The sequence below is a fragment of the Hemicordylus capensis genome, chromosome 9, assembly GCF_027244095.1.
Source record: "Hemicordylus capensis ecotype Gifberg chromosome 9, rHemCap1.1.pri, whole genome shotgun sequence".
Classification (NCBI taxonomy): Eukaryota; Metazoa; Chordata; class Lepidosauria; order Squamata; family Cordylidae; genus Hemicordylus; species Hemicordylus capensis.
In genome coordinates, this window is record NC_069665.1 from 10,645,647 (window position 1) to 10,661,530 (window position 15,884).

At 46.1% G+C, this 15,884-nt stretch overlaps 1 protein-coding gene, 1 non-coding gene and 1 pseudogene across 8 annotated transcripts in view; 2 read left to right on the forward strand and 1 right to left on the reverse strand.

Annotated features, from left to right (window-relative positions):
- The window catches only part of WWOX (WW domain containing oxidoreductase), an 811,261-nt gene that overhangs the window by 561,580 nt on the left and 233,797 nt on the right, over positions 1 to 15,884 (reverse strand). The window contains exon 9 of one of the 7 annotated variants that reach the window (XM_053270443.1): positions 5,835 to 5,941. The exons of the other annotated variants lie outside the window; for them this stretch is intronic. Within the exon in view, the coding sequence (XP_053126418.1) occupies positions 5,849 to 5,941 (93 nt within the window). The 3' untranslated portion in view covers positions 5,835 to 5,848. Of the gene's footprint in view, positions 1 to 5,834; positions 5,942 to 15,884 lie in introns of those variants that run through there. 7 annotated transcript variants of the gene reach the window in all.
- Positions 15,005 to 15,157, forward strand: LOC128334642 (5.8S ribosomal RNA). Its single transcript, XR_008311352.1, has one exon. It is a non-coding gene; the product is annotated as a 5.8S ribosomal RNA (ribosomal RNA).
- LOC128334641 (uncharacterized) overlaps positions 15,595 to 15,884 on the forward strand; it is a 3,486-nt pseudogene continuing 3,196 nt past the window's right edge.

Genomic DNA, 15,884 nt, shown 5'->3' on the forward strand with positions numbered 1-15,884 from the left:
AATTTACTAAGGAAATACCTGCCTAATGGCACTGTGAGGTAGTTTCTTTTACCACTCGCAACGGTTCTGCAAATTAGAGACAACAGGATAAATCTATGACCAGCTCACTAGACACTTCATTAAATCACTGTTCCCTTGCCTTGTAGAGCACTAATAGAATCACAGCCCTCGTTAGCTACTGAATAAAAGATCAATCACAGAGTTTGAGAGCTCTTGCTACCAGCTTCCAGAGGAAACAAGGAAGGGGGGGCGGGGAGAGAGAGAGAGAGAGAGAGAGAGAGAGAGAGAGAGAGAGATTTAGGATCATCAGTAAGATTCTGAATAGCCTCTCTGCAAGTTGGTTAAATTACCTTCTCCACAACTGGCTCAGAATGTAATACTCAGAGGAACTTGTTAAGTCTGCTTTCAAAAGCTGCTCTCTAATATATGACTACCAGGCTCTGGTCAAAAGTTCATAATGTGCATATGTAAAAAGGTACTAAATTGCCTGAGGGCTAAAACCAAAGGAGTTTAATTGCAGCAAAATGCTGAAAATGGTCTATGGAGGGTCCTTCTTTTGGGATACTGCTGGCATCGGCTGATTGAAGTTCAGAACATAAAAAGCCATACAACAACATTTCCTTAAATGCACTTGAATCCAGGAGCAGTTGTTCTTGCATAAACACTGTGTTGAAAGGGGTAGGGGGCAAGAGACCCGCAGATTTTCTTAAAATAAAGAATTATAAATTGCTGCCTTCATAATTCAAGAGCATATGAACATGGAGCATTCAATAATTTTATTCCAAGTCTTAGCTCCCAGTGCATCAAGCAATGTATATAAATACTTTAAATTTGAGATTAATGAGCATTAATGAGATGGCATAGCATGTAGGATACAGATATAATTTTATGTAAAACCACAACTTGCAAAGAGCTCCAGAAGGATTTCTCCAAATTGAGTGAATGGGCAACAAAATGGCAAATGTAGTTCAGTTCAAACAAGGCTAAAGTGATGCACACTGGGGTGAAAAATCCCAGCTTCACAAAAACACTGATGGGGTTTGAGTTGCTGGAGACTAATCAAGAAAGAGATCTTGGGCTCTTAGTAGATAGCTCAGTGCATAGTTGAGATCCATATTAATGAATAGGTTTCTCCAACTACATCAAAGTTTGCCTAGGCAGGGGCGTATCTATGGTAGGGCAGGCAGGGCACATGCCCCGGGCACCATTTGAAGGGGGCACCATTTTTAAAAAATTACTTAAAAAAAAAAAAAAAAGGCCACCGAAAACAAAATGGCCACCATGCATGCTCAAATGGCCTCTGTGAGGCTCTAGGCCATGCCAGGCCTAGCAGAGGCCATTTGAGCATGCATGGTGGTCATTTTGTTTTCGGCAGCCTTAATTTTTTTTTTTAATGGCCACCACACATGCTCTATATGGTCCCTGTGAGGCCCTAGAGGCAAGCGGGGGGAGGGGGAACCTTTGCAGACCCCCCCCCCAGCCTTTAGGAAGCCCCCCGAAGGGGCTACAGGTAATTTTTTTGAAGAAAAGTAATTAATGTAATATAAGTCACTGTACACATATTCAGTTTGGCACTATGTACAGAGAATCAGGGCTTGTGAATACTGAGCTGAAGCTTATGAGCTAGGATTGTATTCATTTGCTCTTACTTTGCTTCTTGTGATAAGTGAGTTAAATGTGATGTCTTAATAATATGGCTATTAATGGTGAATTTGTCTTTGAATCAGTGTGAAATCCTTAGTATTAAGGTCCACTGGGAGTTTCTTGCTCTCTTTCTCTCATTTTAACTGTCTTTCTGAAAGACTAGAATATATTCCAAGCAGTGACACAGTTTACTCTGCATATCCTTTAATTATTTTCAGAGTATCTGGGAAAAGTCAAATTCTCCATTTATTTTTAAAACTTATGTAATAGTGATGTTTCAATGCATAGTAGAGAATTAGACAGGCACTTCTGTTTAGTTTTCCAAGTACACCTCCACATAGTATTTGGTTCATGAGCCCCAGCATACTGAAATTTTAGCATTTTTTGGTCTGGCTACGTCCACTGCTAAATAGTTTTTGAAATATTAAAAGATCAACGAGCTTGACTTGTATTTTTCAGCTGATATTATGGTAAAGTTATCTGAAAGATGGGTGCCAGATGTTCGGACAGGGGGCGCAATTTCAGTGCTTGCCCTAGTCGCTATTTTCCCTAGATATGCCTCTGTGCTTAGGCAATCCAAAATGTTCTTCCTGCCTTCCTTTGCTAATCCCCATGTCATAGTGACCAACCCAGGAGAATTACACCCTCTCATCTCTTTAGCCTCTCCCTAATGGCGCAGCGAGGAAGTAACCTGCCTAGAGAGCAGGAGGCTGCTGGTTCGAATCCCTGCTGCTGTATTTCCCAGAATATGGGAAATTCCTATATCAGGCAGCAACAACATAGGAAGTTGCTGAAAGGCATCATCATCTCATACTCTGTGGGAGATGGCAATAGTAAACCCCTCCTGCATTCTACCAAAGAAAAGCACATGGCTCTGTGGTCGCCAGGAGTCAACACCGACTCAACGGCACAACCTTTCCTCTCCTCCTCGAACTAGTGTTTATCTGCAGCCAATTTATGCCACCTGCTCTATTTAGACCACAGCTGTAGTGCATTGCCGTGTTTTGCCTGTCCCTTTCTATGCTACCCAATTTGCTCCCTTGATTGGTTGTTTTTTCTTGTCAATTAACCCCCTGTCTGTCTCAGGAACCATCCTCACGTAGCCTACAAAACTTGCAGTTAGTTCGAACATTGCATCTCCCAGAACTCTCCATTGGTTTCAGCTGCCCCATTTGAATGCATCATTTTCCGGTGCTGACAATCTCGCAAGCAAATCTAGTTTACCAAATTGCCCAAGTCAATGGCTTATTTTGCTAATTCCATCATCAGATTTGTTCGTTAATGAATGTTAAATATTCTGCAGATATCTGTAGTTTGCACTCATTGCTGGCCTTCAAGAGAGCCCTCAAGACTTACTTGTTTGACCTGGCCTTCCAAGGTTTCTAAATTGCTTTTAAAATTGGTTAATTGGTTTTAAATCGCTCTGAACTGTTTAAATTTGTTTTTATATTGTTTTAACCTGTTTATTTGAAATGGTGTTTGTTCTCGTATTTTATTTGTTGTGAACTGCCCAGAGCCTTTGGATAGAATGGTATAGAAATGCAATAAACAAACAAACAAATAAATAACAAATTAGAAACCTCTCCTACCATTTGTATTGCTTCTACCCCTATGCCAGTGGAGGCTGTTGAGGGAGCTGCCGGGCAGGCAGGCAGCGAGAGGCACCTTTAAGTGTAAATTAGTAGATGCTTACCTCCGGTAGCGCCACACCTGAAATTTGCTCAGAGCAGTGGCAAACCACCCAGCACCCCCATGCATGAGTGAAAGCCATTTGTATGGCCAGCAACACCATTCTGGCCACTCACCTGGCCTCCACGTATGCACGGAGACCAGGTAAGTGGCAGAGCACAGCTTTCAGGTGTGGCAGTACCAGAGGTAGGCACCTATTAATTCACACATAAAGGTGCCACCCCTTCCAGTGGTGCTGCCACTGTCCTACGCATGAGTTAGCCTTTGTTGTAAATCTCCCTGAGTAGATATGAATCTGGCCTATGTGTCATAACAGCACGCTGCAGCCAAGACCCCCCAGTCCTGACGAGCAGCCAGAGAATGTCACCCAGCCCCACCACCACTGAGGAACCCTGGACTTCTGGGGACCCTGTGCCCCCTCAAGTGAGACTCCTGTCCTCTCCTGTGCCTAGAACTCCCTCCATCACCCCCAGGATCCCTAAAACATAGTGACAAACTCCAACACCAGAATGCTCCCCTGGCTGCCTTGCTAAACTCAAGTAAGGACAGTCTGCTCCCTTCTTAATGATACTGGGGAACCTAAGGCCAAATCAGGTCTTATTTGTTTACTCAACGAACACCTCATGTTAATCTTAGGAAAGGACACCTTATATTCTTCAACAAACGTATGTTCCAAACCCATATTTGCAGAGGTAAGATGAATGCTCATCTCCCTTCAGTGCTACCCAAGACATTCCCCCTCCCCCAGCTTGGCTTAACTTCTGTTCCAAGAACCCAGCTTGGGGAGAAGTATTTCAAAATGACTGAAAGAAGACCTTCCAGACCTCTATGGGCATGGCATCGGAAAGTAGGGAGGTGCATGGAATGGGATTTGTGTTCCGTTCCGGGCTTGGAATGGAATGCAAGTCCCCAGAATGGAACGTGAGCCGGTTGTTCCAACAGAACGAGTTAGGAACATTTCAAGTGTTCCGAGTGCCATTTTGGCAGGCTGAAAAGCGATACCAATCAAGTTTATTTGTATGATCACTAGCAGTGTGCCCGAACCGGTCCGGCGGCCATTCCAAAGAATGGCCGAACTGCCGGACCGGTCCGGCCCTGCCTGGTTCGGGTCCGGGTGGGGGGTATGCCTTTAAGGGCGGGAGGGCTTGCTTAGCCCTCCCACCTCCTTGCCCCCGCCAGCGCCCGTATTGAACAGTATAGGGGCGCTGGAAACCAGCCGCCCCCCCCCCCGCCGCCACCGCCGCGGCGAAATAACCCCCAAAGCCAGCCAGCCAGCCCTCCCTCCCTCCCAGCTAGCTGCCCTTTCCCGGCGGGTAGACCGGGCCTCCGATCGCTGGGTAGACCGGGCCTCTGGCGATCGGAGGCCCGGTCTACTCAGCGATCGGAGGCCCGGTCTACCCGGCCCTTTCCCGGCGGGTAGACCGGGCCTCCGGAGAACGGCGTGCTTTGCGGTGCGCGCATGCGTGCGCGCGCAAGCCGCCATTCTGCAGGAGGCCTTCCGAACGAGAGGAGCTCTGTGCCGGAGCTCCTCTCGTTTCTTATGCAGTGAGCGAGCGGGTGAGCGAGCGGGTGGGTGGGTGGGTGGCCGGGCAGCTAGCTGGGAGGGAGGGAGGGCTGGCTGGCTGGCTTTGGGGGTTATTTCGCCGCGGCAGCGGGGGGGGCGGCTGGTTTCCAGCGCCCCTATACTGTTCAATACGGGCGCTGGCGGGGGCAAGGAGGCGGGAGGGCTAAGCAAGCCCTCCCCGCCCTAGAAACAAGGCCCCCCTTCGGTGCCGGTCCGGACTTCTCCGGACCGTGCACATCACTAATGATCACAAGCCAGCCAAGAAGCAAGGAGATCACAAGCCACTCAGAAACTAGTGCCAAAAACAGGAAGCCAGGGAGAAACGGTCTGCCCAAACGGTGTGCGGAACGCTCCGACTTGGAATAGAGTCATTCCGTTCCAAGTTCAAAACGGGCCCTTCATTTGAAGGGTGTTTGGTTTCAAGCTTGGAGCACTTTAATTGGCCCATTTCAAGTCAGAACATTCTGCACACCCCTATGGAAAAGCTTAGCCATCTCCCTTCCACCTTTCAGTTCTGTAGACCAGGAGTTCTCAACCTGTGGTACAATAAATGTAGCTGGGGATGATAAGAGTTGTAGTTCAACAACATCTGAAGTTCCACAGGAACCCCTCCTATAGATGAGAGACAATGATTGGTTGGAATGTTTGGAAGTGGTCTCCTTTTTAAAGTTAGCATTCACTCTGCCTTGGGTAATAATAATTTAATACACTCATTCTGCTTCTCAAACAAGGGCATTAAATTCTGTGTCCCATGTGGTATATCATTTCCTAGCCTCCCTTTCAGGCCTAAGTTGCATCAGCCTCTCTGTTTCAAAACTGACAGTTAACATTATGATCTGGTGGCTTTGTTCTAGAGCGAGCAAACAAACAACAAATATATATATAACCGGTTCACTCAGAAGTGTCAGCAGCAAAATCAGTTCAATGGATAACGGGGATAAAGTTGATAATTCATTTACTTGACCTCGAGAGAACAGCCGTGATGGAAGTCGGAGAAAGCAGAGCTGCAGTGGTAACAGCATTTACCACAATAAATAGAACTCTCTGAAAAAGACAAGCCAAGAGCGTCTGACAACAAAGTAAAAATATAACACACACTTTCATCTGTTTACTCTTGACATTTGGTGCTGAAACATGGCCAGTTATTCAAGCTGGCATAGAAATATATGTCTCAGAAGAATACGGAGGAAATCTTTTAAGAAAAAAGCTGTAAGAAACAGAAAGGGGAAGGAAAAAATTCAGATTTAACTATAAATACAACAGCCAAAAACATCCAAGCACAAACTTTCCTCTGTCAGAGAAGGCTCTGGTTTTCTGTCTGGAGAGCCCATAGTTAAAATTATAGTTAATCAGACTGATACTGAGACAAAAGATACACTTTGTGTTGCATAGTCCAAAGATTGCTTCATCCATTACAGTTCCACAAATCCTAGATAATAATTCTAGTTGCATCATTCACTCCTTTTCAAAGACCTTTCATCGCATTCAAGGCAAAGGACGGGTGGTTCAGTGATCTTTCCTGCCCATTTTTTGTAACCATAGGCCACTGAGATTAAGAACCATGGGCAGTGGGAAGAGATGCTTAACCCTCTCCAACTTTTCTCCATTCCAAATCTCCCGTTGCACAACCCTAGGTTTTGCATTTTGGAAAAGAGTTGAGTAGTCACAGAATAGTGCCAATCGTGTTTAGGACACGCACTTCAAATAGCATACCACAAAATGTGTTCAGCACTCTGGAAACAAGAGGCAAACTATAGGGCCATAGAGAGGGGAGGGTGGGTCCATGTTCACAAAGTAAACACAGAGAACTTCCCCACTCATGGGGCAACATGCATGCTCACGAGCGTGCACACCCCTCACTCACTCCCCCGCAGCTGGCCACCCGGCTGATGGAAGGAGGATGGGCCTAGGAGGCAGAAGAGTGACCAAAGGAGATGACTGGCGGTGGCAACAGCAGATGGTTGCTGGTAATAGTGGCGGGAGCTCTGGCCTGGGGAAGGGGTAGCTTGGCGGCTCCTCCCAGACACTCGACAGCTCCTCAACACAGGGCGTGACAAGTTCTTTGAACCCATCTGTCCTATTATAGCTCTGCCCCGGGCAGACCCAAAGTTCCAAAGAAACCTCCACAGCCTTGGAGATATTTTTCATAGTGCTTTAGAGTGGTAGATACTGAGTACACACCGCCGCCACCACCTCATGCTCTCTGCAAGCTGGTGGCACACACAGTATTCCACGTGCATACCTTAGAAGATCGGGGTGAATTTTTGAAGACTCATAGTGGCATCCCCAAAGTTAATGCATGCAAGCTTCTGCACATGGTCACACTCTGCATGGCACAGGAAGCTGGAGTTCAACACCATGTAGCAGCTACTATGCCAGAGGTAGTAACTGACCCAAATCTCTATATAATTGCCCCTTGCATCCTTTGTTGACTCTTAGCATTCAGCTTTAGTTTCAGCATATACAAATCACTGCAAAACAAATCATTTCACATTGTTTGCTCATAAGAAAAACCAGTATGAATGTTCTTGGGCGGGCAATATTTAACACCTGCAAGGGAAAACAGTGCCATAACAAAACAATCTGAAACTCATGAAGACGGGAAAATATAGCCACTAAAGGTGGCATACTGTATACTGTAGACTACCCAGCAGATATCAGATACCAATTTATCAGCCAAACAAAGAAACAAATATATAATAGTATATGGAATATCTAGAATAAATATTATGCATAGAATATTTCACTGTTTCAGAAACTCACACCATTGACCAACTCATATACATCCCAGAGAAATAAGATTCCAGTTTTCTACATGAACAAATTCTTCCTATACATAAGAAGGACTTATTTTAAATATGATTTATCATCTGTTGTTTTATTTATCTCTTTTCTATAAGATGCTTTCCCGATTAATATAATTTGTCAAGTACTATTTATGGATTTCTGACATACTGTACCACAGAAGAGTTTGTTATATCAATATTGGTATAAAGTAACTGCAAAAACATGGTGTCACTAAAATAATGGATGGAATTTGACAATCCTCTTTATATTTGTCATCCAGTTGCCAAGAAGAGATTGATACGAGCAATCTAAATATTCCAGGAAACAGAAAAATAGATTCCCAAATCCCTCCCTCCCTCACACTGTGTTAAATCTCTGTAAATAAATATGTACACATGAACGGTGAGTACAACTTTTAAACATGTGGGGTTTTGTCTGTGTTTTAAAACCATCATTTTAACAAGAATTCAAATAAGTAATGGTTAGGATAAATCCACTTATTGGTTTAAGAATGATCAATTTCATATTATTTAGTCACTTTTCTCCATGAATTGAATGAAAGATTGAATAGGATCAATCAGTTCTACAAACATTGTAAATCATCTTCGATTAGATCAGAAAACAAGTAGTGAATTACTTCAACAATGTGCTTTTTTCTTCCTCATTGTACACATTTTAGGTTTGAAGATCATCTTATATGACAAAATCATATCCACCTTTTGGAGTTAAATGTATTACAATTAACTGAAGGTTTTTCAAACCAAACGATTAAAGAATACCAACAATGTGATGCTGAATATCACTGTATGTGCCAGAAATCTAACAGGATACAAAACACAAGTATCAGGGACTGCTTTGTCCCTAATAGATTAATATTAACCTTATAAATCAGGACCAGTCTGGCTGCCCACGTGGTTACTTGGAGAGGTGATATCTGTAGGTGTCCTAAAGTACCAGTGCACAATCTGAAAAATCCCATGCAATGTTTCAGAAGATCCTGGAGACAACGTATTTGGTCCAGGCCAGGGATGGAGGTGGCTATACTTGAAACTGGACTGGGAATGGTGTGCTCTCCAGCCCAGGGTCCATGCAGCCCATTGCTCAAACAGAAGTTGGAGGCTTGAGCTGGATCCGGAACCTGGCAAGCTAGAAGCTGGAATGCAACAGGCCAGCCTCCTATTGCTTATAACTGGACTTGGCCAATCCAGAGACTTCATACTGTCTACCAGTAACAGAGATGGATGTTACAGATCCTTATTTCCTTCTATGCCTGAAGTCAAATGGTTCTAAGTATCAATCCTAGACTATAAAGTTCCCATCCAAGATCTGGTCTGAATCTCTTAGATGGCACATGGTCATGCACAATCCAAGAGTTGCCTGAGCATCTCCTGCATATTTCAGGGTTTTGCTTTGTGTTTAAATAGGACAACACTTTAAATATCCCAAACAATCTAGTTTGAAAGATTACAATGTTTGGGACTTTTTAGCTTACAAAGAAGGTGGGATGTGCAAAAAATTCAACCGAATCTATTCAAATTCAGATCAAATTCAAACTGATTTGACTTAAAACTGCTTACACAGAATGGGATTCATTCAAATCGAGTTGAATTCACCAGAACTTGAATCAGATTTGCTCGAATTCTATGTGAGTTCAATTTGAATTTGCTCAAATTTGAATCGATTTGTTTTAAATTTTTGCAAATCACTAGAAAGAAGGCAGGTAAGGGAGGACATTACAGAGGTGTATAAAATTATGCACAGTGTGGATCAAGTGAGCACTGAGAAGTTTTTCTACTTCTCTCATAATATTAGAATCCGAAGTCACCTGTTAAAGCCAAATCCTGGGAGATTCAAAACAAACAAAATAATGTACTTCTTTATAGAACATGTAGCTGAACATGTAGAATTCGCTGCCACTGGATGGCTGATGGCTACCAAACTAGATGGGTTTAAAGGAGTTTTAGACAAATTCATGGAGAATAAGGCTATCAATGGCTACTAGTGTGGATAGCTATATATTGGCATGAGGATCAGAGAGGGCATGCCCTTGAACACCAGGAGCTAGGGAGCACCAATTGGAGGTGGTGTTGCCCTCTTTCCCCCACTTATGGGCTTCCCATTTAGATAACATCTCTGAACTTAAGTGGAGTACAACTTAAGGCATTTATTGCAAACAAAAAAGCAAATAATGTTCATTTTAAAATGTGTAAGCTATACTGTTACTGTGCCAAGCAAAAAGTGAACATGATGATGAATGAAACATGGAACAGAAGGTTACTGGATTTCTTTATCTGGCAATTGCAACTTTAAAAATTTAAGTGGGGAACAATAATATAAGAACATGATGTAGCTTTGAAGTCTTTTTCTTCCTTTTTTGGAACATGGAAAATATAGTTATTACGACTTTGCTCTAAAATAAGAGATTTTCAGGCTCCGATTACTTGGACCTTCTTACTGTTTACTCATCGCCCATTTTCTGTAGAGTCAGAAGAGACTTCTCTCAATACTTCAAATAAATAAGATATCCAGCTGCACAAACACTATACATTCAGCGAGATTACTTTGGCTTCTTATGGAATATTTGACTTTCCCCAGAATGTAAATGATTAAAGAGAATCCATCATATGAAACTGATTGGGGAATGGTTTAAAGTGGTATGGCATTTTTACAAAGATGGCATGAAGGGAAACAAAGACCAGAATAAAGTAAAGCAGTCCAGTCTACTCAAAAGGTCAGGAAAAGTATTAATATCACTATATAAAGCTCCCTTCCAGAAACACGTTCTCTATATATTACAGTTCTGTTAACCTCCCAATAACAATTAACCATTGCTAACTGGGCATAATCCTGTTAACTGGGCAAAGAGGCACTTTTTGAAGTGTTGGTTCTCTTATATTTATCAGGAAAGAAGTAACTGCCCCTACTAATCCCAGCATAACATCCTTCCCAGGGGCTGTTGTTGGTGTCTCCATGAGTTTGTTTTATACTGTGAACTCAGCACATAATTAATCTATGGAATTATTTGCCATGGGATGTGGTGATGACCACCAGCTTGGATGGATTTAAACAGGGCTTAGACAGATTCATGGAGAACAGGTCTATCAATGGCTACTAGTCTGGAGGCTGTGGGCAACCTCCAACCTTAGAGGCATGATGCCTCAGAGTACCAGTTGCAGGGGAGCAACAGCAGGAGAGAGGGTATGCCCTTGCCTCTTGCCTGTGGCTCCCCAGAGGCATCTGGTGGGCCACTGTGTGAAACAGGATGCTGGACCAGATAGGCCTTGGGCCTGATCCAGCAGGGCTGTTCTTATGTTCACTCCTTCGGGACAGAAAAAATTCTACCTTTGGTAACTGGGCAAAGACAAATCTTTTGAAGTAGTCCTCTCTTACATTTAGCAGAAGATTAACTGCCCACGCGAAGGATCCCTCCCCCTAGTGGCCAGTGCGGGCACCGCCAGGGGGTTGGTGAGAGGCACTTTTAAGAGTAAATTCATAGTTGCTTGCCCCCACTACTGCTGTACCTGGAAGCTGCTGGAAGCAGCGGTACAACACCCAGCACCCGCTGCGGTGGGGGATCAGCTCCGCCACTCAGCTGGCCAGGGCCCGCAAATGGCCTCCATGCATGTGTGACAGCTAGGAGAGAGCCGGAGACAATCCCCCACTGCAGGAGGTGCTGGGCAGCGCACCACTGCTTGGATAGGCTTTCAGGTGCAGTGGTAGTGGAGGTAAGAAGGTAAAGTTTGCCGTCAAGTTGATTTTGGCTCCTGGCACCCACAGAGCCCTGTGGTTTTCTTTGGTAGGATACAGTTTACCATTGCCTCCTTCTGAGCAGTATGAGATGATGGCTTTCAGCATCTTCTTAAATTGCTGCTGACCAATATAGTGCCAGTGGGGATTCGAACCGGAAACCTTCTGCTTGTTAGTCAAGCATCTCCCCGCTGCACCACTTAAGGTGGAGGTAAGCACCCACTAATTTACTCTTAAAGATGCCTCTTGCTGCCCCCCCCTCCCCGCCAGTGGTGCCTGGACTGGCCGCAACTGATCCCTCCAATGGCTGAGGCTTGTGTCTTCCTTGTGTTACTTATTAGATTGTGAACCCCTTATTAGATAAAAAGAACCACCTTTTAATTCCATTTGCTATGCAATTCCATTTGAGAATTTTGTTGTTGAAAAGTGGGATGCAAATATATTTAATAAGCCAGCGTGGAAAAGAAGCAAATTCTGTGTGTTGCCAGAGAGATGGGGAAGAGATGGCAATCTGTGTGCTATCAGGGGGCTGCTTCATGCCACTTTTGGTACTTCAGGGAGCTTTGGCCAGCCCTAGTACCTAGCAAAGGAGAAACCGTATCAAATGGCTTCTCCCACAAGGTCTCCCCATGATATATCGTTATTTGATGAGCAAAAGAAGCAGCACAAGAACCAGCTCACACCTTCATACTAAAGAGATGCCCTTACATCTAGAAAAGAAAAAGAAAGAGGAAACTGAATAATGCTATTAAATAGAACAGCTCATACATAACTTGTGAAGGCTGTGCAACTAATAAAATGGGAGCATTATGCTGTGTTTTTCAAAAAAGGAGAGACCCTTTAGAAAGGCGAGACCCTTTAGAAAGGCCATGAAAATTTCAGAGAAGATCAAGGCTTTGGGGGGGGGGGGGCGGAATTGTCTGTTCCAATTGGAATGTTTGTTTCTTCCAGTGGATTATGTGTTTTATGCAAGTTTGCTCATCAACACACAAAAACTGCTGTGAAAATGAATATACATTCTACATCAGTAAGACACCCTCCATCAATAAATACAGTAAATTGCCCCTCTAAACTTCCAGCACTGAATGAAGGGGTCTATATACCACCAGACAATCCATTTCATGGTCAGCAAATTTCAGTGAGTGCAAAAATAATTTCCTTATCTTGGAAACTGAACACAAGAAACTCAATGACCATACAAATGTGTTGAAGATGTTATCAGGGCATTATGATATCAAGCATGTGATTGTAATAAATGAATTGATTGATATTAAGCATCTAGTGGGGAATACCTTATTGTACTTGTTATTTAAAAGATTGTTTTATCCACTTAAAATACTATAGTTGCAAACAACAGATTTCTAAACACTCATCAATTAAGTGAGTACTATAGACAGATTTTTGTTTTAACCCTGATACAAAAGCTCTGGTACATTCAAGGCACACAGGCAACTTCCCGTTAGAATTGCTCCTAATTCTCTTCAGAATTGGGTAATTTCCAAGAAACAATCTGCATAGCCGAAGTGAATAGGAAAGTCCCTGATCATGTGTGTGGGCCGTGAACAGGAAAATGAATGAAAAAGTTCCATGTGAGCCAAGTGAGCGAGTATGAGGATGTCTCAGCCAATTCGCTTAACATGGCAGGAAGAGCCTCGAGGGCCCACTGCTCTCCAAACTTGACCGGCCTGGTTACGAAACCTCCCACTGTTGCAGAACCTCTGCCCCGCCCCCCAGGCCTCCTCCTCCTTTTTCTCTCTCCCGAAATCAAAGCGGGCGAGTGGGCAAGCCAGTGGTGGAAATGCTTATCGGTCCCCTCCCATGGCAACATCACAGTACAGCAGGCAGGGCCACGGTACCGGCCAGGTCCGGGACGGAGGCCCAGTCCAAGCACCCGGAGTCCCAGCGGCCAAAAGAGACTGAATTCTGGAGAGAAGCCTGGCCCACCCACCATGTACCGGCCTCCGAGTCCCAGAACCCCAAATGGCAGAGTGAAGGAGGGAGGCCAGGTCTACCCGCCGCAGACAGCCATGGAGGGTAGACCGGCACTCCAAGCCTGGGAGCCCCAAAATGACAAGGTCCGGGAGGGAGGCCTGGTCTACCCACCAAAAGACCGAGTCCGGGGCGGCGCCTGGCCAGGAGAGACCCCCGTCGGACCTGGACAGCATGGCCGCCCCCCGGTTCTGTCCGAGTAGCAACGGTGGCCCCCAGGCCCCGTGGGGGTCAGCCTGCCACCACAGATGTGGGGTTCTCCCTTGCGACTGCACACCACGCTGGGAGACAGAGTCAGCACCCCCAGGCGGCACCCCACACAGGGTTCCCTGCCCGAACTCCACAGCAGCAGCATGGCTACCTGGATAATCCTGCCAGTAGCATATACTTGCCTCAAAGATTAAGCCATGCATGTCTAAGTATAGACGGGCATTACAGTGTAACTGTGAATGGCTCATTAAATCAGATATGGTTCCTTTGGTCGCTCCAACCGTTACTTGGATAACTGGTAATTCTATAGCTAATACATGCCAACGAGCGCTGACCTCCGGGGATGCGTGCATTTATCAGACCAAAACCAACCCAGGCTCGCCCTGGCCGCTTTGGTGACTCTAGGTAAGCTTGGGCCAATTGCACGCCCCCATGGCGGCAACAACACATTCAAATGTCTGCTCTATCAACTTTCGATTGTACTTTCTATGCCTACCATGGTGACCATGGATAATGGGGAATCAGGGTTTGATTCCGGAGAGGGAGCCTGAGAAACGGCAACCACAACCAAGGAAAGCAGCAGGCACGCAAATTACCGACTCCCGACCCGGGGAGATAGTGACGAAAAATAACAATACAGGACTCTTTCGAGGCCCTGTAATTGCAATGAGTGCACTTTAAATCCTTTAACGAGGATCCATTGGAGGGCAAGTCTGGTGTCAACAGTGTAATTCCAGCTCCAATAGCATATATTAAAGTTGCTGCAGGTTAAAAGCTCGGCTGCATGCGCACTACACTGACTGGCTCAGCGTGTATCCACCCTACGCCGACAGGTGTGGGTAACTTGTTGAACCCCATTCGTGATGGGGATCAGGGATTGCAATTATTCTCCACAAACAAGGAATTCCCAGTAAGTGCGGGTCATAAGATCGCGTTGATTAAGTCCCTGCCCTTTATACACACTGCCGGTCGCTACTATCCAATTGGATGGTTTAGTGAGGTCCTCAGATCGGCCCCGCTGGGGTCGGACATGGTCCTGGTGGAGAACCGAGAAGACTGTTAAGCTTGACTATCTAGAGGAAGTAAAAGTCATAACAAGGTTTCCGTAGGTGAACCTGTCGCCCCCCACAGGGGGGCAGTGGTTTAAAGACATGGGAGAGGACAGGGAAGGTGGGTTGCGCACCAACCCCCACACCACCCCAGCAGCGCGAGGCTCCCCACCCCACACCGGGCCTGAGCACCCGGTCCGTCCGGAGAAACATGCCGTGTGTGTTTCGAGAGAGAGGCGCGCAAACCCAGCGTCCCCCAGCCGGGATGGCTTGAGCCAAGCTGGGGGGCCAGAGAGTCAAACAAAAAGCCCACAACATGCGTGACAACTCTTAGCGGTGGATCACTCGGCTCGTGTGTCGATGAAGAACGCAGCTAACTGCGAGAATTAATGTGAATTGCAGAACACATTGATCATCGACACTTCGAATACACTTGTGGCCCCGGGTTCCTCCTGGGGCTACGCCTGTCTGAGCGTCACTTGATGGTCAATCACCCCACAGTGCCCAGGGTGCAGCTGGAGGCCTTCCCAGACACTGGAGCACGGGCACTCAGGTCCCCCCAAGTCCAGATCTGATGCCATCAGGGCTCCCGGTCTGGGTGGTCCGTCCCTCTACCCCATGGCCGACTCTCGTGAGTGAGGGCAGAACCGGCCAGCAGCTGGAAAGGACGGGAGTGTCCCTGCACTGTAGTTCTCTCACAGGGCTGCCTGCACCGGGGACCACCTACCCTCCCCATGCCAGCCGACGCGCGTCCGTTTCAGCGTGGGGAGGGCTGTCCCGCCCAGCCATACCTCTCTCTGGCCAAGCCTACCTGGGGGAGCGTTAGTCAGCCAGCCGGCCAGCGATGAGACAGGGAAGCCGGGTCCTCAGACCTGCCCTCCCCCACCCCGCCGCCATCGTCATCCCATCCAACTCCAACCTCAGATCAGATGTGGCAACCCACTTAATTTAAGCATTAGTCAGCAAAGAAAAATAAACTAACCAGGATTCCCTCAGTAACAGCGAGTGAACAAGGAAGAGCCCAGTGCCAAATCCCTGTCCCATGGTGGGGTGCGGGAAATGTGGCGTACAGAAGTCCCTTTCCCCAGCACTGCTCCCTTGGGAAGCCCAAGTCCTTCTGATCAAGGCACAGCCTGTGGACGGTGTGAGACCGGTAGCGGCCCCCAGCACGCCGGGATCGGGTCTTCTTGGAATCGGGTTGCTTG